Genomic DNA, 19,279 nt, shown 5'->3' with positions numbered 1-19,279 from the left:
TTGCAGTCAATCATGAAGCCGCATAAACAATTATTTGAAATCACGTAAATCTCAGAACAAACATCTCGTTTACTTTAAAAGTTATCGACCTTATACTAAAACTATTTGCCGACAAAACATTAGTTGCTACAATTGTACACACATAAACAACACTTATGAGATGACTAGCTGTCGCCCGCGACTCCCTTCGCTTAAAAATTCAATAAGTAGCCTATGTGTTCTTCCAGATTATGTTCCATATCTGTGCCAAATTTCATCAAGATCCATTGAACCGTTTCGGAGATACATTCAAACATCGGACCATTCATCTAAACCTTCGCATTTATAATTTTGGTAAGACAATCTCATGAACACCTTCTATTCCCCTAAAAATGTTCTTGATTCAGTGAAATTAAACTTTTCATAACTTATTCTACCAAATGACAATGTAATGTTATAACTAAAATATATATTTTGTCTAGAAGTCAATCGTAGATTTATCAATCAAGGTCTAATCAGTTTAATTATGTTGATAGAAGAATAACTTTGACATCTTAATTATCTGCTAAGCTACTGAAGTTTTCATGATTATAATCAAAAACCCGCACTTTCGTAACACATTACAAACTATTTAAATCTCAGTTGTGCGTTGTCAAATAATTAATGTGATAATTATTACTTAATACAAAGTGTGTTGTGTGAAGAGGTATTTAATGTCTGAGGTAAGGGGGGAAGGAGTGTGGCGCTGCGACGTCTCCACCGCACGTGGACATCATCTGGTTAAAGTCATTGATTATCTCGCACTCGTAGCGAACGCACGCGTCTCTCTTAACCTCTTGTTTACTTGCGCTTTGAGGCTTCGACTACGGCTTTTGGTATGTTAGTTTTTATTTTATTAATTTTTTCATAGCAAAACATATTAGATGGTGTTTGTTATATACGAGACGTCAAGCAAATTATATTTTTATTATTTTTTTCACATATTTTTTTTGTATTCGGATGTGACATCGAGATCTACATGTTTCATCCTAATATTTTCATACACTATAAAATTTTCTTTCGCAAAAATAATAGTAATCAAACAGCTAACACCAGCGTATGAGTTTAACTTAGTCATAACTTAGCTTTAGCAGTGACAAAATAACACTACTCTATTTCTTTCTCACAAGACAATTGCAATTTCTATCAATCCTAGAAGACTTTATTTTTATCAAACTTTAAAGGTTGTAATTAACGTCACAGTACAATAAATGCAGTGACGGTTAGATTTAGCGGGAAAGTTGCTAAATGCGCATGCGCCGGTGCGCACAATGAGATGCGCAGCGCAAGTAAAAGTGCTTCCGTATGACTACCACTAACATTTCTGCATTAATTACGGACAACGTACCTTTTAAAGAGAAATCCTAGGCACTCTATAACAGATTTCTTAACTTTTTTCTCGTAGAAATCTTTCCAAATTTTACTGATTTCGTTAAAGATTCCCATCGGATATAAAAAAAAAATATACAGCATATGTCACCAGGCAATAGTGTAGCTTCCCAACAGTAAAAGAATTTTTCAAATCAGTTCAGTAGTTTCGGAGCCTATTCAATGTAAAAAAAACAATAAAAACTTTCCTCTTTATACTAGACTGCAATACACCCCCGCCGGGAATACCGTGGACCTTTGTACTTTGACTCCTTTCTTTAGTATGCCACTAATCCCAAACAAGGTATAGTGTATTTAAGTCTGTTCCCTAACTTTGTCATTCAAATAATTGTCAACAATATCTATAATAATATAGAAGCAAAATAAATCAAGTATTTACATATCTATCTGTGTATATAAAAGAAAGTCGTGTTAGTTACACTATTTATAACTCAAGAACGGCTGAATCTATTTGACTGAAAACAATACACATAGGATAATTTTTACCCCGTTTTCTATTTTTTTATTCCGCGCGGACGGAGTCGCGGGTAAAAGCTAGTATATTATAATTACTTCGTATGACATACGTCAGTCTAATCAAATACAAAGACACGATCTAACTCAAAGCCAATAAATATACCAATAATGGACATGCAACTATAACAGTGTTATTAATGCGTGGTCCATTATTACAGGAGTATTGTGTTAAGGTCGTCCTTGTGACATCATCGCACGCTACTACGTACTACTGTATTACGTACTGTTTGTCAGTTTGTTTTGTTATTAGTGTCAACACGTAACCGGTTTTTTATTGTGGCAACAAATAGTACAAGTATATATGCAATTATTTTTATCCTGAGACAACTTATAACCATCATATATCAGACCTGATTTTTGTACTTAATTTTAGCACAAAAAATATTAAGGTATCAGGTATATTTTAAGATATAAAATGCGTTAAATTGTTTTTATCTGCATCCCTAATATCAATACAACAGCAATTTATGTTGTATGAATATTAAACAAGTCCCACTTTGCGTTAGAGTTATAAAAACCTTGCTTTATTCCTTTAAAACATCATCATTGACAGAGATTATTAAACATTTAAATGAATTTATTATTTTTCCCTGAATTTGCACATCAGATGTACCTTTTGCATTTGATTTCTAAGTTAGTCTAACTAAATATTGATTGTAACGGCTCTTTTAATCGATTAGATTCGATTTTTTAACATCAATATATATTTTAAGCAAATAAACATTTTGTCTGTATTATTTGACATGTAGTAAGGATTCGTTTTAAACTCTACAAAGTTCACTTTATAATTATAACATAGGTTACCTTTATATTTACTTCTAACGACATCTATACATCTTGATGTAATTGGAGTGTCTGTATGTAATATGGGAAAAAAATATATTTCGTACGTACGATAACGAAAAATGCTGGATTGATTTTGACGGGACTTGGACTGGAAGGTAGCTGATGCACGCGGGCATATTATAGACTATTTTATTATTATTTTTTTTAAATCTGCGTTAACGAAGTCGCGGGTGACAGCTTGTAATTTTATAAAATTAAACATACTGTACATTTTTCACTCATGCTACATTATATTATCCTCCGAAGATATCAAATGTAAAAACGTTAAAACTGTAAAAAATTCTCACTGTGAACACCATCATTAATCTTACTATAGTTTTTTATAATTTTGTTTCATTTAAAACCTCATTATGCATTGAATATTTGATAAAGCGAGGATCCTTTTAAATTTCGATAACTTTATTTGTTGTTTTTTTTTATTTTTTCATATATATCGTCAATATCGGAGCTTTGACCTTCGCTTAAAGTTTTGACCACTGATGTCATGTCTTATTATATACGTAAAAACATTGATATAACTCAGAAATACATCGATCATACGGGGACTGGTAAATTATCGAATACCTCATGTAATTAATAATTAAACAGCCTTTTACAAAATGTTAAAAAACACATCAAGACAACTTATGGTTCCATTAGTGACTAGTACTATAATAAACAATTATTAATAATAGTTTTAATTCAATTACAATAGCAGATTTTTATCAATGAATTTGTAAAATATATACATACTAGTTGACGCCCGCGACTCCGTCCGCGCGGATTAAAACAAAATGCAATAAGTAACCTGTTCTTCCAGACAATGTTCTACATCTGTGCCAAATTTCATCAAGATCCATTGAACCGTTCCGGAGATACCTTTAAACAAACATCCATCCATCCATCTAAACATTCGCTTTTATAATATTAGTAAGATAATCATACTAATAAATGAGAAAGTTTAGACCTCTCCATAGGGTCACGAAGGTCTCCATAAGAGTTATTAGAGTTATTTTACTGCGACATTATAAAGTCTCCAGTGCATATTATAGGTATGTATATTCAAAATTCCTTATTGGATTATCCCAAGTCGTACCGTAGTTTTAATATTCAACAAACAGTAGGAATATATCAGAAACTTTCTTCGCATACCGTTGTTACTGTAATCAGCTTAAATGTCTAAGTTGTACCGACATCTCATATTTCTAACTTAATAACCTAAATATGACCTACCGTTTTCAAGTGACGAAATAATACGTGTAAAGCTTTTAAAAACTCTACCAAACGCAACGGATTACGTTCGAGCCTTGACAAATCCTAACATAAGTTATGGAAATGCGCTTTTTAATATTCATAAAAGGGATTTTACAATATATAATATTACATGTTACGTCGAATGAATACTGATCTCTTAAAATGTTTTCATAACAATTTTACAAATTAAGAAATTTCTTTAATTTACGTGTTATTTTTTTACTTGTATCTAAGTATACTATCGCCTTCTTATACTTTAAATAGATATAAGTGGCGATTAGAATTCTAGTTAAAGACTAGTCTAGTGTTTGTAACGGGGAAATATATTAACTACAACAACCTAATAACTTCAATTAGGATAGTACACAGGTTTGTTCTGTCTTATGTCAATTTCAAAACGCACATAAACAAAAAACTAATTCATATCTGATGGCAAATGGCGGCTCAGTGAAGACATTATAAATTGCCGCTTTGACCGACATTTTATGAATTCGTTAGCTTTATAAAATTATTTGTAAATTGTATGAGGATAATGTAATTTTGTAATTATGCAATGTAATATGAGACATTGTATAATTTCAAAATTACATACAATTTATACGAAATGCTGTTAACATGATCATATAAGACCTTTCAAGAGATTCACATTTAGATATGTAATTAAATATTACACATTGTCTACTTAAATAATTAATAATTTTACATTTCTCATATCAATATCTTTTATTCCGATGTTCACGTCTTCCAAGGTTCAAGTTCATGAATCAATTTTTTGATATTTGTGATATTATATTTAAAAAAAAAATTGTAGTAACATTTATAAGTGATACCGAATGCACACTTTACACAGGTGTTAGATTCGGGTCGTTCAAACAAGCGCAGTTCGTTGTTTCGTAATTACGTGCCTCGCACATCGCACAATGAGTAACTACGATCTCACTACACGTAATATTCTTTGTTTTAAACAAATAACTAAAGCAGATAATTAAAAATCTACTAATCTTCTAGTTATTAAAAAAATGGGACCTATATTCAAGCATTCCATTCCATTAAAATAATTTTTATCAAAATCGGACCACCAGGGGTGGAGTTTCGCGGTAACACACATAGAAAAAAAAAATACAGTCGAATTAATAACCTCCTTCTTTTTGAAGTCGGCTAAAAAGCTTCAAAAGTCTTCTCTCAGCCGTACCTATGTACCTATACAATATATCAAATCGTTGGTTACGTACAAAAATTATAAGGGGATACATTTTCCTTGCCTTCATTTCTTTATTCATACATTCAAAGCATTTGAATAAGGAGGTATTTCACAGTAGTGGACGCCAGCAACAACAGCTGTTGCACGAATAGGTCAGCTAGACCCGTGCAATGCCACGATCACACAGAAAACAAGTGTGGTTCGGATTCCACGTTTCGTATTATGAGTGTGCGTTATTTCTCTGGATTTGATGGAGGAAGTTACATATCGGAAGGGGAAATGTATTATTTCTGTACGTCTCGTCCTCCGTCGATTAGGTAGGCAACACATCAACACTCAAGGAATTTAGGCGACCGCTTTTTCGTTTGCCAACTTACAATATGAAAACGCACCTTACACGTTTGTAAGAATTGTGATTGAGTATGTATACGAGTACACTTGAATCTCATGAGACATGACCGTCATCCTAGACATGACATGACTGCACTTGTAATTGTCACAATCCATCACGTAACTAGGACGACTGTATATAGAAAACAGTATAGAATCTACGTCACCTAACCATATAGATAGAGGGCAAAACTTCAGGGAAGGAAATCATGTTGATGAAGCAAATTGAATTTCCACTCGGACGCAGCTAATGCGAGGCACTAGTGTAATAGAAAACATAAGTACAGCACAGAAAAATACGCAGTACCCTCACTGTGTTATCCTGATTTAGTTATCCATTGAATTGACGTAGCTTATTGTTGATACTATAAAGGATGTGCTAGTTGACTCCTTTTGTGTGTTATTTGTAATCAAAACACAAAAAGCAACAATACAATCGCAGCAACATTTATTCTAAGCATTTTTTTGTTATTGGATGGAACAAAAATAATGTGAATTAACTTTTGTGCTAACTATAATTATCATTTAAATTAACGATTTAGTGTCGCTTGTGAAACCGAAAGCAAAGGAAGGTGTGTGTAGTGAACTAATATTGTGTAAACACCATTACTAAACCGGCTAAGACAAAAGTGTCTTCTACAAAGAAACCATTATTAGCTGACACTTAGCTCCTCTTTAGAATGAATGTTTTGCTTATATACAATGCTATATAGAGATCTAAGTTTGTTGGTTATTATGGCGCCTCAATGGCGGCCATCTTACACGCATTAGTGTATTTGACAAGTTGCAAAATTTGCTCTGCGTTCCAGATTAAATAACGTATTAACAACCTTGCAATTTCACATTCTATCGAAGAGGTTTTCTTTATTAAACGGCAAGTTTTATACAATAGTAATGTAAATTTAAAGCTAACATTAATTCCTGAAATTATATAATTATTTTAAGTAAATACAATAAATAACATTTAATTATTTACACGTAGGAGCGATGTGTACGATGTCATTAGAACACACAAACAATAACTTGCGCTTTTATAGATAAAATTTAATTAATGAGCATGCATTGTTTGCAAATCAATTCTGAGTAATTGAAGGCGTGCCTCGTAATGTGTCGGTGATCGCACGTCCAAATAACTAGAGAATTATCAGATTTCGTGACTTATTTGTCAAACAAAAGACAAACACTTCTTGTGTTTTTCTTCCACAGTTTTCCTTGTTTCCATTCTAAACGAAGCTGGCACGTCGTGGAAATCTTTTCGTTATCGACAGTATTAATATTTGTACAGGAGTCTCTCAGGCATATCAAAAAAATTTAGACATAATTGGCTATAACGATACGAAGGCGATTGTCACAAATATTTGTGCTAGGCCCCACTAGGCTTCTTTCGTATTTGGATCATTCTCGTCATACTTACGCGTCCTCCAAACAGTTGTTAGCTGTGCGTGCGCAATCTAGATGCACGTGCCGCTCGGGACTCAGTGATACCATCTGTGGGACAATGTTTACACTATTTTGACATAACGTTACTATGCCATTAACATTTTTGACATTCCCGTTGACGTCGCAACGTGAATGAAGTTTGAGAAAATTACTTATATTATATAAATTTAAATAATTTTTCCAATAGTAGTCATGACTAAAAATAATAATAATCATAGTTCTTAATCAAAGGAGTTGCTCAACATGTAATTAATTAAAAAAAATGAGGTAATACTCCATGCGCATGCGCAAAACTGAGGTTTTGTTACGCAAATAGGATGCTTCAGATCACAATCTGCAAATACGAACATTGCATCCTCACTACACCATACAAGTATCATAAAATGCTCTATTATTTAAATAATAAATGAGAGAAAAATATCGTTTACCTAATAATATATTACAATACAAGTTTAATTTTTCGCAACACTTTCGTCTACATCTTTCATTGTTCAACATGATCTTGGTTATGTCATAGCATTCTTTCAACAAGAAATGTTACGATTAATTAATTTTTATTACGTCTGAAAGTAAATAAAGCTTTTGAAACTTGTTACAAAAATCTCCCGTCCTCACGCAATACTTCTTAATTACTTAATTTCATTAGTATCTGTACGTTACATGCGCAGTCGCATTATCAGAGCATCAACGCGTTCACACGCTCTATATCCGACATTTAACGCGGTTTGTAACAAAGAGACGTTACGACCTACGTTGCTACCACATAATGCTTTACTGAATTCAGGTTACCGACTAATGCATCACTAATATGTCAGTAATGACTTAGTTTGTAGGTTCATTAAGTTCAATCACCTTAGTTTAAATTTGTATAAGTTTACTTTTTTTCAGCTTCTAAGACTTCATGGCATTTTATAATACGATGACTGACGTACACAATTTTTGTGCAGCGGAATCAAAGCGGCGGTGCGGCCGTGAGCAGCAGGGGCGGCGGCGGCAAGCGATTCGCCTTCCAGTCGACAGTGCGGCGACGTGAGCGGCGGCGGCTGGCAGAGCGGCTGGCACGAGACGCAGAGCTGCGCGAGCAGCAGCGAAGGACAGAGCTGGAGGCCATGAGGAGGTACCCAGACTATACAAAGTATTATAAAAGACTCGGCAACGTAGAAGAAAAACCATAATATCTTGACCTTCATTCTTTGTCTTTGTCCTGGTTGTGACGATATGTCATCAATTTTTCTCTGCAGAGTGGAGGAGGAGTTCCAGAGGAAACGGGCACGGGAGAAAGCTAGCATCCGACAGCAGCTGCGCCTGGTGAGCAGCGGCGCCACCAGTCTGCCCACGCCCACTCACAATAAGGTTCCACTCATAAAACATAAATAAGTAAAGATGTAAGAGTTGAATATAAAGCTAAACGAGATATATGTGCAGGGTAGGGACGAGCCGGAGGGATGTAGTCGCGGCGAAGGCGCAGGGGGCGAGAGGACGCGGGAGTCGACGCGCGCACGTCATAGCAACCCCGCCTCCGACACCGGCAGCCGAAGCAAGAGCTCTACACCGGTACGCATAAAATCTTACAAAAAATTTCATAATGCTTATTCCGATTCGTCTTCAAAGCATAGAAATGAATGTTGAATTTTTAGATCCGTTGCGTGGAGCTGTCTGAGTGGCGCACGGGGCCAACGGCGCGCGTGTACCGCGACTGGGCAGCCGCACCCGTGTTGGCACACGCCCATGCGCACGCGCATCCGCCCGCATGCGCCACCATCACACACGCCCACGGTGAACTACTTACTTCTTTCTACTGACATTAAGTGATCTAGCACCATATGGAAAAGAAAATATTTGTAAAATAGACTACGTTACATAATACATTGTTAATCTCTTGTCTACATACATAGAAATACAGAAGTATAAAGTACTAAATGCTACATAAATTAACCCAAATTACTAACCGACTGTGTGGTCTGGGGCTCAATACGGCTGGGTGTGTCAGTGCGGTAGGTCAGTTGTTGTTAGGGCTACATTAAATGTAAGTAGAGCGGACGTCCATTAGCGCCTCGCCCACACGATACCAGACACATAACGTAGTATATGTATATATATTTACTTTTCCTATATTTCTAATTTTACTATTCAAAACTAATATAACATTGGTATGGCGCAAAAAGAGGCAATTAATTTCTACCTAACTGGAACCCAAAAGATAAACAATCGTGTATGTTTCAGTTACACAAATTACATATCAGATGTAACTTTTGTTAGATTACTAGATTGATATTGTAAGACGTGTTAATGTTGTTAGCTGTAGAGTCGGAGGCGTTCAGCGGCAGCCCTCGCTCCGACAACTACCGGCTGGAGTTCGCCCGCGGCCGCTCCCCCCGCACGCCCCGCCCCCCGCGCCTCGTACCCGCCCCCGCCTCGCCCTCCTCCTCCGGCTCTGAGCTCTCACTGCGAGCGCTACGTGTCAGGTACACCAATATATAACTTCACTAACTATCCCTTAAAGAGTTATCTTTCCTCATGGACTAGGGCATACCTTTAACTGATGGTAGATGGAAGGGCAGCTTTAACCTCTAAAGACATCAAAACGATCTTCTGCTCAAGATGAGATATGTTTTTTACATAAAATGTGAATATTCTATGATATTGTATTGATTTGTTCCTTTAAAAGCTTCCTAATTTAGGCAATAAATGCACGAAGACCGCTTGCACTAAACCTAGTTTGTAGTAGTAGTTTGTAGTTAAGCTAACAAGTTTGTGTGTTCCCAAGGTGGTGATACCGAGTTGTGCCTTTATAACCACTAACTGCATAACACATGTGACAGGTGAGTGCTTTACAACATTTAATAACATAAAAGTAAATCACATTCAGTAAAGAGTTGTCCGTATTTTCATTCCAATTAGTATTTTATGGTATAAAAATATATGTTATAGGGAAAGTGGTGGGGAGACAGAGGAATCCCCACTCTCCAGCAAGCTAACTTCGGGGCCGGCGCGCGCATCCATCGCCATTCGCTGACCGACCGCCGACAAGGCAACATCTTATGAACAATCATTGCAATATAATAAATACAAAATTTAACTGATATCATAAAAGTGAATTATCCCTACTGTAATGTCTAAATTGGAAGAAATTATCTATTTTGTTGAACAACTGTATCTTGTACTGTAAAATTACTAAATTGAATACAGTATTGTAAGACGATTAAAAAATCTAACCAGATTTTATCTGGTCATTTTATTATAAGGAAACTTATATTAAATTAAATTAAGAAACAAATATTTTGTTAATAAGTTTTCTATTATTATCAGTATATAAATATTGATTGTATTTTACTAAGTTTTTTTTTAATTATGCAAATAAAATGTATCTGTAGTATATATGTATTGCAATAGACATAGTCTTCCACTCGTAAGCGAACACTGGAGCTTTAATATAGTTTATAACTATACTAACTTATACGTAAAAAAAGGTGCTAAGTTTTCGTGTTCTAAGTTTTACTTTAATAAATAAAAAGGCGTTATTACAACTGGCTATATTATTTTAAATTCAGAATTTATTTACTGAGGAGTTCTAGTTTTATGAAGGCTGAATATACGAAGTAGCTTGTTTTTCATTGACTGCAAATACCCGCCATGCCTTGGAAACAGTGTATTCAAAACTGTTGAGTAATTATATTATAAACCCATGAAATTTTCCTTTATAAGTAAATGTATAAATTTGATTTACAAGTGTACAATTAAAAACCAACAAATTTAACCTAACCTAACTAAGCTAAGGTTCAGCATTTGGAGACACATATAATTTTCTCAGTTTTCTCGAATGAAAGAAATTACAATATCGTTTTTATTTAAGTGTTTGGGTACAGAAACCTAATGTGTTTGGTTTTAATCTATTATAGTCACGCAAATCTTTGTATCAATTGTATTATTACCATTTGGTAGCATATATTCAGCTGTTGTTATTTACATAAAGTAAAATACATGTCGACACGAGCTGAACTGGGTCAGTAGAATGGTGACCGTTCGAATATAATGGTTACCATACGAGTCTACTTTATTATTTACATACAATCGATGATATTGATTGAATTCGACTTAACAGTTTATTAAGTTATGAAACATTTAAAGTATCCACACTTTATACAAAATGATTCCATTAGTTTATTATTATTTTCCAAAACATAAATAAAATTGCAATGAAAATAATATATTCTTAAATAAATATTCTTAAATACCATTATTATAAAGAATCTTGTTTTTACTCTCGTGAAAAGATTTTGGTATTAAGTAAATAAATATTTTTTGTAAGTATAAATATTAATTTAATTTAAATACTAAATGTGCAATACACAATATTATATAATATTAAAATAATAAAATAATCGCTCAATACTGAATTGGAATATTTTTTTCATAAACCACACAAAGTTATAAAATTTTCTATAATGAGCAATTTTTATTTTAACTTAATAAATAAGATTTGTAAATATATATGAGAAAATTATTATATAATGATTTATAACATAAATACATATGTAAAATAAAACAATATACTTATTTACACAATTTTAGTTATTTCATTATTTATGAACCCCAAAACTATTCTTACATCATTTTGTTCTAATTTTGTAGATGTATTCCTTTTATATCTCTTGTTTATTTAAAAATCGAATAATATAAATGCGAATGTTTGAATGTATGGATGGATGTTTGTTAAAAAATACCTCCAGAACGGCTGCATGGATCTCGCCGAAATTTGACATAGATGTGGAAAATAGTCTGGAAGAACAAACACATAGGCTACTAATTAAATTATTTTTTTAATTTCCGCGCGAACGGAGTCACGGGCGATAGCTAGTTCATTAATAAACGCTGAAAACAAACACATCCACACCCCTTCCGAAATAAAAAACCAACAAAGGCGTGTTCAAATCGCGGCTAACAATAGCGTCATTAAAGAAAACGCAATAACTTTCTTGTAAAAGACGTAGAAGAAACATTGGGGCAACGGCCTGGACGTGGTGAAATAATAAAAAATAAATAAATTTACAACAACACGATATTGGATTACATCGCAGCTTTACTTGTATCGTTCTTACAGTTCAGTAAAGCAAAGCGTCAATGAAACGAAGGCCAGAAAGCGGTCATAGAAATTCTATAGGTTAGACATGCGCAAAGGAGTTTTATTAAAAAAAAGGCTAAAAGCTTTTGGAGGGAATTATTCGGTCATGCGAGCTTCAGAAGCGATGGTGTTTCTTTTATACTTAAATTTATTTCTTATAATCCAAGTCTTATAATTCTGTTAATAAACGTTAGCTTATTTCTTTAACGTCATAAATAATAACTAGTTATAGTAGTAATAATAATAGTTAGTTAAATATTATATTCTTAACTATGTTATTTCACGAAAACTTTTAAACACATGAAGCAAAAAATCATTGTGGTGTTTATAATCCAACACTGGCGGTAAAAGCATTCCCCCCTGACTCCAGTCCCCCTCGGTACCCACCCCGGCACTACCCGGCCTATACCTTCAGGTGTCATTTGCTCCCCGAGGTGCCGGAACCATCGTCGGCTCCCGCGGTGTTGGTGCCGGTGACCGTAAGGTCCCCAACGCCGCGGGCAGCGCCTCCGCCTCGGATAGTGGTGTCCCCACCGCGCAGGACCATGGGGGACGACAAGCGAGATACTGGACTGCGAGAGACCCTGGAGGACAGGGATCCTAACAGCTTGAATCAACATGTGCAAGTAAGATTACCACCTCTTAGATTTTAGTATTAACTTTTTTACAAGTTTCCAGTCAGCAACAATGTGGCGCACTTGCTATTTGAATAATTATTCACTAATAAGAGAAATAATCAAAACTCGAATAAAATAATATTTAGCAATATATTCGATAATATTATATCAATTTTATCAAAACATTTAATATAATCCAAAGAAAGCTTGTCGCGAGGACATCACGCGAGCGAGCACAAGTTGCGTGACAACGTACAAGTAGAAGGGGTGACCGGAGTGACGAACTGGTCGCCGCTCCGCCGCCTGGGTTATTGAATATTCGATCTGACATTTTATCTCTCAATCTTCATTCTATTACCATATTTCAGGTGTTGTAAGACTTCTAATTGGACCTCAAATTATTTCAGCGTGTCCCAGACGTAATGGCGGAACTAGTTTTTTTGGAACAAAATTACTTTTTATACTTTTCAAACTATTTTTTATTCAAGAAATATTTACATATGTAGCTAAAATCATGATATTTAGATAGAAACATAGTTTAAGTACAAAAACACTTCTATTCCATGTCTTTAACGTACAATAAATTATTTCTCCAGAATAATCGCATTTTATAGGTTCTGTCTGTGTGGCGCCTACCACAAGTTTGTACTACTGTATTGTATACTTTGTTGGTACATATTCAGATAGTGTGGGACGACATAATCGGAGAGCCGGAGGGCGCGCGAAGCCCAGAGTGTGCGTGGCGCGTAAGTCGCGCTTGTTTCGCGCGCGCTCGGGACGCGTGCTACACGCTGCTGGCCGTGCTCGCCGCGCCACCCTGCGCGCTGCTACTCGGCTGCGGATTCGCCTGCCTCGCATTCGAGGTAACAACTGTGCCTAATGAAAAAGCTCTGTCTTCAAGTGTCCCGAAGTATAAAGCCCACCCAAAGAACAGGCATCCGACGAAGTTTAAACCTTAAATGAGTCAATGAAAATCAGTAAATATTTTGTAATTTGACTTTTTCAAAATGCAAAGAGCATTAAAACAACCCACAACCATATTTTAACCATGTAAATTATCGTATATTTATAAACACACAGTCGTCTAAGTACTTAGGTATTAGCATAAGATTGTTGTAGGCATTATTAAAATGTCACGAAAGTTCTTTCGTGTAAAGCGACGAACACTATTTCTACAGTTACACGTAATTGTAAATCAATATTCTTAAGCGAGTTTATGTACCACGACAATTAGTTTGTAAAGAAACATGCAAAATGAATAAATCATTCTTACTCTTTCAGCAAATCTGGTGTTCCACGCCTTGTCTGAGGTGTATAAAAATCTACTTAGCGTCACTTCGGAGCGTGGTCCAGGCGTGCATGGCGGCGACAGTGGCGCCCGCCATGGACGCGCTCGGACATGTCTGCCGCCACATACGCATCAACTATAGACAGGACGCAACCGAAGATAGAGACTTACTTGTTATTTAATTTTGAATTACAAATTTTATACATTGATAAGTGGCACAGATTATAAACTAAAAAAAACACTTCGAATTTAAGAAATCGTACACAGATTTTTCAAAATTTTCACCCAATATCTCGTTTTAAAAAACTGCAATTTGTCGTCATGTGATAAAGTAACAATATTATTTTACTACGTCTTCTATTTATAGTCATTGTGCATATATTAGATGATTTTTTTTTATTACACATTAACCTAACAAAACCTGCACTAAATTTTGATATTAAGCAATGTGATTCTGATTGTAAATATATTATAAAATGCAGATTTTATGAAAAAATATGTAAACAAATAAACATATTTTAATTAATAAATAAAGATTGAAAATAAAATAAATACTTCTTTCACTTTTTATTTTATTTTGTGAAACTGAAAGTTTGAAAAACCTTTGCCTTTTACGAAATATCAGGAAAATTAATTTGGCGGGAACATCAATTTGCTTTTGTTTTTTGCAAATAAGCCCAATATTTAAATTAATTTAACCAAGGAGTGTAAATTTTATTTCAATATGCAAATGATGGATGTAGACGAAAACGGAACATCTTCGAATTCCGCAAGACCTCCTACAAACAGTGTGTCACGGAACAAAGAAAGCAGTACAAGTGAAAATGCATTTGTATTGACGACGTGTACTAGGTATGGTTTTTTTGTTTTTACTCATAAACAACACGAAAGCACCTCCTTTTTTTAAGGATAAAAACGATTTTTATTATTTCTTTTGCAACAGAAACAAGGATGAATTTCCTAAACAACATACAAGTACAAGCAACAATCAGGAAACTACTGATGATTCGGAAATTGAAGAGGTATTGTTTTTTCTTTGCATTTGAACACATGTTCTATGGACTTAATTACGATTTAATAAAAAAAAAATTTTTTTATCTCAGCGTCTGCTAGTGATTTACTGCCGTTCCGGGAGACTCGGCGCTGCCTACTACACTCTACAGACAGGAGAGGTCTGGTATTAATATTTCGAAAATTGTTTCAAAAATAGAGAGCTAAATAAGATGGAGTTTATTATTGTCGTGTGGGTTGTTGCCAGCTATTTGTACTGGACGAGATCGTAGACCGTCCGCCGGAGCACCAGATCCTGTGCAGCCTGTTCCGGCAGGTCCATCCGATGCTGGTGCTGCTCGATGGCAAGGCGCCCGCCGGTTGCGTCAGCGTCACCAAGTCTCTGGTGTTTGCAGACTTCAGCGCCGATGAAGACGCTCACTGCAAGCTGCAGTTCATCTCTTCCAAAGAATATAGTACTAAATTCTTAATACGATTATTAAATTCAATGGCAGACATTGTCATGTTCATGGCCACTTGCATTATCGATCTTTTTTTATATCACAAGGCATCAAACGACTGAGAATGCGAAAAAACGAGCACCTGAATTCGCCGAAATAGCGAAACAATAGGCATCCGCAATTTCAAATGCGTTGCATATAAGTACCTTTAATGGACGTAATAGTGGACGCACGGAAAGAGTTTATTTGTCATTTATAGGAGTCCCCTCTTCTATCAAATCCACTCCTCCTTACCATCCTTTTCTTGTAAGAAAAGGGCGAGAATCAGACCTTCGGCACTGACACTTCTCAGACGGAACGCGGATTACTTCCACTTTACGCGTGTGTTCTGTGGAGTCGTGGTATTACATAAAAGAAAAGCATTAGGCATTTTGTTTGTTTTTGTGGAATTATGTTTTTATTTGCTTTACGATTCCAAAGTGAGTTGCCGCTACCAAATTTATTTCCCCTTCCTCCGCTTTCCCGTCTCCCCGTCTCCTCGTGGTCAGACTACGAGGCGTGTCGGCGGCGCGTGCTGTCGCTGTCGCTGGCGCAGGAGCCTGCGCAGTGCTCGGGGGCGGAGCGCGAGGTGTTCCTGCGCACTGCGCTGGATCTGGGCCAGGCGCTCAGCGTGCACGCGCTCGGCGCCCTGCTGCGCCACCTCGACCTCAACTGGGCCAATCTCAGCCTCAACCTTTACGGCAAACCAGAGTTTCTCAGCTTGAAGAGAATCTCACTGTGAGTGGAATCTACACAAATTGACTCTCTTACTGAAAAATTGACACCGAGTGCGAAAGAGTCAATATACAGTATATAACCTGAACATAACACAAACATTACATAAATAGTAAGATAGAGGCGTTTTTAGTGCAGACATAGTGTGCATAGACGAGGACACGTACAGCGGGCTGCAAGTGTTCAGTGCACTGGCGCACCCCGCGGGGCTGCGGCGCGGCGCCCGGGGCTCCGCACGCGAGGGGCTCAGCCTCTACCAACTGCTCGGCAAGTGCGCCTCCCGCCTCGGACACGCCGCGCTCAGGTCAGCTCTGCGAACATCACCGTATCTGCACTTGAGGATTGAGAGCTTAGTTTAAATGATGAGTGCGATATTGCAGAGTACTGATGCGTCACCCCAGCTCCGACCTGGCGACGCTGCAGCAGAGGCTGGACGTCGTAGAGTTCTTCACGCGGCCGGAGAACGACAGCCTCATGCGGAATATATGCTCCTCCCTCAGATACATCAGGAACGTAAACGTAAGAACTGTTTTCCAGTGAATTACAAAAATAAATAATCGTTGCTCATGTCTAAATTCCTCATTTACAAAAATGTTCAGGGCATCCTTGCAAAAATTAAAGCGTTGTCAGCCAAACCTTACCAGTGGAAGGCGCTTTACAATGTGAGTACCTTTATATGTACTTAACTAATTAGAACAGAGAGTGAAAACTTGTTTAAAAAAAATCTCCATCGATCAGACTTTATACCACGCGGTGCTGATCTCCGAGCTGTGCGAGGACGCGGGGGAGAGCGGCGGTCTGCTGCGGGACCTCGCCAACACCGACATACAGCATCTGTACGAGGTCACTGCCACATCACACACTTCTCTACCAACAAACCTCATCATAGTCTGTGTAAATCTAGGAAACACATAATGGTCCATCAGATGGCGTTAAGCATGAACAGGATCATAGACTTCGAGCTGTCCAAGACGGAGGGCAAGTTCACGGTGAAGGCGGGCGTCGACTCAGACCTCGACCTCAGTGAGTACTCATGCCATAGTTACACTTACACTATTCACATAATGTAGGATGTTACCAATGGTCTACTGGAAGTATACGTCTCCTGACAAGTTGTTTGTTGTTGTACGTGAAGAGAAGCAGACGCTGGCGAGCCTGCACGGGCTGATGTCGGAGACGGCGAAGGTGGAGCTGGCGCGGCTGCCGGAGTGCGTGAGCGAGTGCAGCATGCTGTACCTGCCTCATCTCGGCTACCTGCTGGGAGTGCGCGCCTGGAGACCGCATCTCACCGCCTCGCAGAAGGAACTGCCCAACATGAAGTTCATGGTCGGCAATGCTCGCACGCTTCTTGAATCTTCTCCATTATAGAAACACGTCAGCCGTGCCGTTCCTTGGTTATCGGAAGACCTGGAACTGGTATACCTGGCACATTTTTTTCCCTATTTTTTGCTAATTTTATGATTTCAGTTTCAAAACAACGACTACATACACTACAAGAGTAAGGGCTGTGAAGGTAAGACGATCACCAGATATAAGTTTCATTGAACGGTAAGAGACAAATGAGAAGGTAAACGAGTGATACTTTGTGTAGAGCTGGACCTGATGATAGGCGACACGTACCCGGAGATCGTGGCGCACGAGACGCGCATCATGATGCGGCTGTCGGCGCTCGTGCTGCAGCATCTCCACACCCTGGCCGCACTCGTCGACAAGTGCGCACATCTCGACTGGTATCATTCCTACTATCAATTGTATTCCATGCTTTACTTTTTCGACGATCCGCCTTTGAATTCACTTCACTTTGATCTTAGTTAAAAAGTTGTTTTGCGATGTTCCTTCTTGTCCCCCGTCCAGTCTGATAGCAATGGCGAAGGTAGCCAAGGAGATGAACTTCGTCCGTCCTACGCTGACGACGGAGAAGGTGATCAGAATCAAGCAGGGGCGGCACCCGCTGTACGCGGCCTCGTGCGACGCGCTCGTACCCAACGACGTCGAGAGCGGCCTCGAAGTGGGGCTCGTCAAGATCATCACCGGCCCCAACGCCAGCGGGAAGTCCGTCTACTTGAAGCAAACCGGTACTTAAAACAATTGCCGTAAAATCGAGGAGCTAATAGTGAGCAGAGGTGACATATTTGTGTAACTTGTAGGTCTGATAGTGTATTTGGCACACATCGGCAGCTTCGTGCCGGCCGCCGCGGCCGAGGTAGGGCTGGTCAGTCACATCTTCTCCCGCATCAAGTCCACCGAATGTGTCGCCGCGCACATGTCCGCCTTTCTCATCGACCTCCGGCAGGTGAACGTGTTACATCGTGTCGCTGCTGCAATTGTCCGGCTCGAGGGACCGAGGACGTGACAACTTTTTACCCGTTCCTCAGATGGCGCTGACGCTGCGAGAGTGCACGAGCAACTCGCTGGTGATAATAGACGAGTTCGGTAAAGGCACGGCGGAGGGGGACGGGCGCGCGCTGCTCGCCGCCTGCCTCAACGCGCTGCTGGTGCGCGAGCTCCGCTGCCCGCACGCGCTGCTCGCCACACACTTCCTCGACATACACCAATACATACTCGACACTCCGCTCGTCACCTTCCTTGTCAGTTAACAGTTAACAGTGCCTTTTGTACAAATTCTAATTTATATATTTTCTTTAGATGTAGAAAAACAGGGATAACAGATTTCTATTTCAAAAGCACCTTCACCTACATATCTGTAAGATTGTAGAGCATTTAGTACGAACAGTTGTCGTGATAAACAGCGTATGTTGTCTCGTGCAGAGGATGGATCACGTGTTGCGTGGGGGGGAGCCGGTGGCGCTGTACCGTGTGGTGGAGGGCGGAGCGCCCAGCAGCCTGGCGCACCACGTGGCGGCGGGCGCGGGCCTGGCGCGTCTGTTGCCGCGAGCTGACACTGTCGCAGTCTGCGCCAAGGTCTCCGCACATATCTACATACATGTGCCGGACATTTATCTTAAATATGTAGAAAAGAACAAAGATTTGTGA

The 19,279-nt window shown here is 38.1% G+C and overlaps 3 protein-coding genes across 6 annotated transcripts in view; all 3 read left to right on the top strand.

Annotated features, from left to right (window-relative positions):
• LOC106713390 overlaps positions 1–10,242 on the top strand; it is a 61,178-nt gene extending 50,936 nt beyond the window's left edge. For 2 of the 4 annotated variants that reach the window (XM_045681706.1, XM_045681705.1), the window contains exons 15-20: positions 7,981–8,150; positions 8,275–8,386; positions 8,459–8,587; positions 8,671–8,809; positions 9,333–9,498; positions 9,965–10,242. In XM_045681706.1, coding sequence (XP_045537662.1) covers positions 7,981–8,150; positions 8,275–8,386; positions 8,459–8,587; positions 8,671–8,809; positions 9,333–9,498; positions 9,965–10,049 — 801 coding nt within the window. In that variant the 3' untranslated portion in view covers positions 10,050–10,242. Of the gene's footprint in view, positions 1–7,980; positions 8,151–8,274; positions 8,387–8,458; positions 8,588–8,670; positions 8,810–9,332; positions 9,499–9,800; positions 9,856–9,964 lie in introns of all 4 variants that reach the window. The other 2 variants (XM_045681708.1, XM_045681719.1) reach the window with 2 other exon arrangements.
• Positions 10,243–12,458: 2,216 nt separating this feature from the next.
• Positions 12,459–14,274, top strand: LOC106713388 (caveolin-3). Its single transcript, XM_014506192.2, has 3 exons — positions 12,459–12,781; positions 13,456–13,635; positions 14,054–14,274. Exons 1-3 carry the CDS (start codon positions 12,701–12,703, stop codon positions 14,240–14,242), a joined length of 450 nt encoding a protein of 149 aa, XP_014361678.2. The 5' UTR covers positions 12,459–12,700; the 3' UTR covers positions 14,243–14,274.
• A 781-nt stretch (positions 14,275–15,055) lies between these two features.
• LOC106713379 (mutS protein homolog 5-like) lies at positions 15,056–19,279 on the top strand (the record flags this gene model as incomplete). Its single annotated transcript, XM_014506184.2, has 16 exons — positions 15,056–15,082; positions 15,164–15,232; positions 15,319–15,526; positions 16,060–16,288; positions 16,419–16,589; positions 16,666–16,804; positions 16,885–16,947; positions 17,024–17,128; positions 17,212–17,308; positions 17,421–17,611; positions 17,753–17,798; positions 17,877–18,015; positions 18,140–18,360; positions 18,433–18,578; positions 18,661–18,873; positions 19,055–19,279. Coding segments are annotated over 16 exons (2,289 nt in total), but the record flags the coding sequence as incomplete, so codon positions are not given.

This window comes from Papilio machaon, chromosome 2 (genome assembly GCF_912999745.1).
Source record: "Papilio machaon chromosome 2, ilPapMach1.1, whole genome shotgun sequence".
NCBI classification, from domain to species: domain Eukaryota; kingdom Metazoa; phylum Arthropoda; class Insecta; order Lepidoptera; family Papilionidae; genus Papilio; species Papilio machaon.
The sequence above is the reverse complement of the archived record's forward strand: the minus strand, read 5'-3'. Positions and strand labels throughout refer to the sequence as shown.